Below are 6,112 nucleotides of genomic sequence, written 5' to 3'. Positions count from 1 at the left end.
AGATATATTCAATATTTAATTGTTCAAACTAATAATTAGTGTAAACCCTAATTATGTAAATTAATTGAATTTTCACAATTCTCAAAACTATATATTTAAAAAAAAAAAACAGTTATTCTCCTAATAAATCTAGTGGCCGAAATATGGGTTTAAAAAAACAATTTAATTTTTTTTGAATAAGTGCTAGAATATAGATAATTGAATTTGAAAAGTTGCATTTAATATTTAAGATATATTCCATAATAATAATTATTTTTTAATATTGCCAAAAAAAATCTCTAAGGAAACCGAAATTCTATATAAAAAAAGACTTTGAAAAGGTTTTTTTTTTTTTTTTTTTTTTGAACAAAAGGAAACTTCATTAAAAAACTAACCAAGATACAAAACATAGCAAGAAGCAACTGCTTCAAACAGCCACACCACAGCCTGCAACAACAACAGCTGCACTCAAAACACCACTACCAACCCTTTACAACATTGAGAATATAGTTGTCCCTTTTACTAAGCTGAAGAAAACTCAGACCCAATACTCTATATTTGACAATCTTCCTAATTTCCAAGCTAAGACTACTAGTTGAAAAACAAACAGAGTCAAAAATACACTTGTTTCGATTTTTCCAAATAAAATACAAAGTAGCAGCAAAAACAGCATTAATAACTTGGTTCTGCAGAGAATTGATCGCTGTCATACACCATTGCTGAAGCTCCAAATAGGACTTTGGCCACTGAAACATACTCAGCCAGCAACTAACCTCCCCAAATAATTTCCTAGAGAAGATGCAATCCAGGAACAAGTGGCTGTGAGATTCATTTGCTGAAGCGCACACAGGAAAGATAACAGATTGGATGGGCAATATGCGACTCATCTGATCTCTGGTGAGCAGATGGCTGTTAAGTATCTGCCAATAAATGAATCTATGCTTGGGCACAAGCAGCTTATTCCACACAGTTCCAGCATATAAAACTTTCTGGGCAGAAACAAGAAAAGGTTGGCAGATACTTTGAAAAGGTTGCATTGCTTCATAATACTTGGTTAGAGTATTGTCCTATATATTCTACATTTCAAAGACAGATAGAAAAAAAAAATCTTTATATTTTGTTAGAGTTAGAATAGATGTTCAACATGGAAGATTTCATTGCCTTTCAATTACCAATTCTGGTTATGATTGATTTATTAAGGGAGCAATTGTCAATAGTAGAAACATTGGCCAAGGAAAGAAACTATCATGTCCCACGGAGCAACGTTTGTGATCTCATCAACTTCTCCATCGCCCAACAAGAGAAAAGAACGGAGTTAACCAAGCTTATGGGCAGAAACTTGATGTTGGAGATCCAAATTTGGGATGAAGAAATGGTGAATGTTAAGATTGGTGAACAACGAATCTTTAAAGTTTTAAGAGGCGGTGACAAAAAACGCTTTGAAAAGTATATGAATATGCTAATAGATGATGAAACAATTAAAACTACAAAGCAAGGTCAATAGATTTCTAAGAGTTTTATTTGTGATTGTTATAGTTTTTTCTTGATGTATTTTTTTTAAATGTTTTTTGTTTAGTTTATGATTAATATAATAATGTTGACGTTGCGGATTTTGGTTTTGTTTTTGGTTTTTTTCAATGTTATAGTTTTTTATTGATGTATTCCTAATACCATGATTAAATTACTTCTCCTATTTCGAAATTTAAAAAAAAAACAATAATTAGGCCTATTTTTTGTAGCCGAAATTAATTATAAAAAAATGACTTTAAACCCTAATTATGCAAATGAATTAAATTTTCCAATTCTAAATACCATGTTTATAATATTTGAAAAAAAAATAATTAAAACTACATATTTTTTTAGCTGAAATTAATGATAAAAAATATATTTTTATATAATTAATTATTTGAATTTTTCTATTTGAAGAGGTGCATTAACAATTCCCACTTCTCAATAGAACATTAAGTTGTGCAATTATTTTGTATTTTTAATCTTAAAAAAATTCAATATTAATTGTAAACCACAATTGTCATAGCCAAAATTAGGGTTTGTATATTAATAAATTTTACAAATCTAATTATGATTTTCGAAATTAGGGTTTAGATAGTTAGTTTTTGTCTTTGAATATGAAGAGGTGCATTTAATATTTAACATATATTCAATATTTAATTGTTCAAACTAATTATTAGTGTAAGCCCTAATTATGCAAATGAATTAAATTTTCTAATTCTCAATACCATATTTATAATATTTGAAAAAAAAACACAATAATTAGCCCTATATTGTTGTAGCTGAAATTAATGATAAAAAATATATTTTTATATAATAATTAATTATTTACTAAATGCTAGGATATAGATAGTCTTTGAATCTTTCAATTTGAAGAGGTGCATTAACAATTCCCACTTCTCAATACCATATTTAAGATGTGCAATTATTTTGTATTTTTAATGCTAAAAAATTTCAATATTAATTGTAAACCACAATTGGCATTGCCGAAATTAGGGTTTGTATATTAATAATTTTACACATCTAATTATAATTTTTGACATTAGGGTTTAGATAGTTAGTTATTGTCTTTGAATATGAAGAGGTGCATTTAATATTTAACATATATTCAATATTTAATTTTTCAAACTAATTATTAGTGTAGGCCCTAATTATGCAAATGAATTAAATTTTCTAATTCTCAATACCATATTTATAATATTTGAAAAAAAAACCCAATAATTAGTCCTATATTGTTGTAGCCGAAATTAATGATAAAAAATATATTTTTATATAATAATTAATTATTTACTAAATTCTAGGATATAGATAGTCTTTGAATCTTTCAATTTGAAGAGGTGCATTAACAATTCCCACTTCTCAATACCATATTTAAGATGTGCAATTATTTTGTATTTTTAATGCTAAAAAATATCAATATTAATTGTAAACCACAATTGGCATAGCCGAAATTAGGGTTTGTATATTAATAAATTTTACACATCTAATTATAATTTTTGAAATTAGGGTTTAGATAGTTAGTTATTATCTTTCAATATGAAGAGGTGCATTTAATATTTAACATATATTCAATATTTAATTGTTCAAACTAATTATTAGTGTAGGCCCTAATTATGCAAATGAATTAAATTTTCCGATTCTCAATACCATATTTATAATATTTGAAAAAAAACACAATAATTAGCCCTATATTGTTGTAGCTGAAATTAATGATAAAAAATATATTTTTATATAATAATTAATTATTTACTAAATGCTAGGATATAGATAGTATTTGAATCTTTCAATTTGAAGAGGTGCATTAACAATTTCGACTTCTCAATACCATATTTAAGATGTGCAATTATTTTGTATTTTTAATGCTAAAAAATTTCAATATTAATTGTAAACCACAATTAGCATAGCCGAAATTAGGGTTTGTATATTAATAATTTTACACATCTAATTATAATTTTTGAAATTAGGGTTTAGATAGTTAGTTATTATCTTTCAATATGAAGAGGTGCATTTAATATTTAACATATATTCAATATTTAATTGTTCAAACTAATTATTAGTGTAGGCCCTAATTATGCAAATGAATTAAATTTTCCGATTCTCAATACCATATTTATAATATTTGAAAAAAAACACAATAATTAGCCCTATATTGTTGTAGCCGAAATTAATGATAAAAAATATATTTTTATATAATAATTAATTATTTACTAAATGCTAGGATATAGATAGTCTTTGAATCTTTCAATTTGAAGAGGTGCATTAACAATTCCCACTTCTCAATACCATATTTAAGATGTGCAATTATTTTGTATTTTTAATGCTATGTTATAGATAGTTGGTTAGAGTATTTGAATATGAAGATGTGCATTTAATATAATTAGTGGGGTGGTTGAAAATTTGAAAGTATTATATTATATTTAAACATGATAAAAATTAATAGGATTTAGATAATAATAATTAAAAATTAATAAAAAAATAGAGAATATCATAAATTAATATGGGAAGTAGAACAATTTACATTCATAATAATTATCTTTGATGTAAAAAATTATAAATTTCAAAATATTATTTGAATTTTTTTTTTTTGCATTAAAATAGGGTATTTTGAAAATATGTATATGTTCTGATAACATTGCCTTTTAATGTGAACATGTCATTTAATAATTGTAGATAAAGTTGTGTTGATAGAATAAATGTGGATTAATTCATTTATAAATATATAACTATTATATTTATTTTTATTATTTTATTGGGAAGATGAATATGTATCTTTCAAATGAATAAGTCTTTCTAATTAAACATGCAATGTTTTGTTCTATGAATATTGAAATTCAAATGTTCCCACATTTTCGAAGTTATATGTAAAAATTGTAAATAAAATTCGGATTATTAGTATATAATAAGATTTAATACATGCTCAAATTTGTGTAACAAATTTAAAAATGATTTTTTAAAACTATCTCCAATCGACATATTGGACAAAATTTACTAGTTTGTAGCCACTGAACAATACATTTTTCATGATATGTGTATGTGTAAGGTAACTTTGTAGCTTCCAAACCAACATGAACATTCTCAAAGCAAATAGAACATACAATTTGATCATCTTTAATCAAAACTTTCTCCAATCTTTCAATGGATTGCTCGCTTGCCGCCACGAAATTAATAGTCATATTATCCATATAATCTTCACTATCAACATCACCATCAATGCCAGAATCGTGTTGTGGAGGAAGATCATAAACAAAAACATGAACATCCACTTTTACACCGAAATTAAAATCCTCTTCGTTCCACATCTTTCTAGCGTAATCAATAATTTTATCTGAAAGAAAAAATATAGAAGGATGGAGATAAGCCTCACCTAGCATCTCGTCAATGATAACTTTGGCATGATTATTTTCATTAGCCATCAACGTTTGCCTTGAAAGAAATACAATAGTATCGCAACAAACAGAGTCTTCCATGCCGTTATCGACCATCCAATTTGTAAAATTTGGTTCGCTACTAGTTAGTGGATGTCGTAAAAATTTTGTGAAGAGGTGAATAATAAAGAAAGAATGAGAACCTTCACCTAGTCTGATGGTGTTATCAATATCACCTGTTACTATTTGGTAGTATGGATCACCTATAATTTCGGGAGGAGCCATAATCTGAGACTAGAATGGTTACTTTTCCGTTATAACTATAAGCAAAAGATGAGATATGTAGAGAACATAAGAGGAGGAAATCTATAAAATATATAGAATCAACTTGTGTGTTCAAATAATATAGAGAGAATAAAATACATTAATGAAGTTGTTGTGTTTTAAAAAAAATATTATAGGTACAATTAATAACATTGGTTGAAATATGTTACATGATAAAAACATAGGGAAGATAAATAGTGGTCACTTGGTGAGATGGATAAGCTACCAATCTTAATTTCCATTAACATGTTTTTTTTTTTAGATTTAAGAAAGGTAACTGAATTTTTTTTAATTTATTTATTTTATTAATAAATTTAAATTAATATTATATTTTGGTTGTTTCATTAAATTCTCAAAATTTATTTGGTTTTTAAGAAAAATTAATTAAAATTTTTAATATCTTCCAATCATAAAATTAGAAAGTTTTATCTTATCAAATTTGTACTTAATTTAAATTTTTGTAAATTCATTTAATTAAAAAATTATGGTAATTGTATTAAATGGCATAAATTATTATTGTTATATTTTTTTTCTATATTTTAAAATAAAAAGGCCAAATGTATGTGTACATGCACAAAAAATTTAGTTTTCGTTGAAGGTAATTAATCTATGGTTAGTTTCGTTTTTTTAGGGAATCTTGGATTGAAATTTTGATATTCATATAATATCATAGAGTCTCAGATAGTCGTACAATATATTTTCAGTTGATACAATTGAGAATTTAGAAGGGGATCCAATCCCGAAAAATTATTACTAGATAACATTGCACTAAGCAGACCTAATTATGACATAATGAACCGTTCCAACGTACACTAGTAAACCAATACTACCGCTAGGGTCTCATATAGTTGTCATGCTGAGTAAGATAGAGTAGTGAATTTAGAAGGGGATCCAATCCCGGAAAAATATTACTAGATAACATTGCACTAAGATAT

General features: G+C 25.9%; 2 protein-coding genes across 2 annotated transcripts; both read right to left on the bottom strand.

Moving 5' to 3' along the window:
• Positions 1 to 458: 458 nt before the first annotated feature.
• On the bottom strand, positions 459 to 1,016 carry LOC133799964 (uncharacterized). Its single transcript, XM_062237948.1, has one exon. It carries the CDS (start codon positions 1,014 to 1,016, stop codon positions 459 to 461), a length of 558 nt encoding a protein of 185 aa, XP_062093932.1.
• A 3,408-nt stretch (positions 1,017 to 4,424) lies between these two features.
• Positions 4,425 to 4,955, bottom strand: LOC133799963 (E3 ubiquitin-protein ligase SIS3-like). Its single transcript, XM_062237946.1, has one exon. The coding sequence runs from the start codon at positions 4,953 to 4,955 to the stop codon at positions 4,425 to 4,427; it is 531 nt and encodes a 176-aa protein (XP_062093930.1).
• Between the last annotated feature and the right edge of the window lie 1,157 nt (positions 4,956 to 6,112).

This window comes from Humulus lupulus, chromosome 9 (assembly GCF_963169125.1).
Source record: "Humulus lupulus chromosome 9, drHumLupu1.1, whole genome shotgun sequence".
Taxonomy (NCBI): domain Eukaryota; kingdom Viridiplantae; phylum Streptophyta; class Magnoliopsida; order Rosales; family Cannabaceae; genus Humulus; species Humulus lupulus.
This window is presented reverse-complemented; position numbering and strand designations above follow the sequence as displayed.

What these genes read in the sequence shown, in the direction of transcription:
- LOC133799964 (XM_062237948.1), bottom strand. Translation starts at nt 1,016, where the DNA reads ATGCAACCTTTTCAAAGTATCTGCCAACCTTTTCTTGTTTCTGCCCAG.
- LOC133799963 (XM_062237946.1), bottom strand. Translation starts at nt 4,955, where the DNA reads ATGGAAGACTCTGTTTGTTGCGATACTATTGTATTTCTTTCAAGGCAA.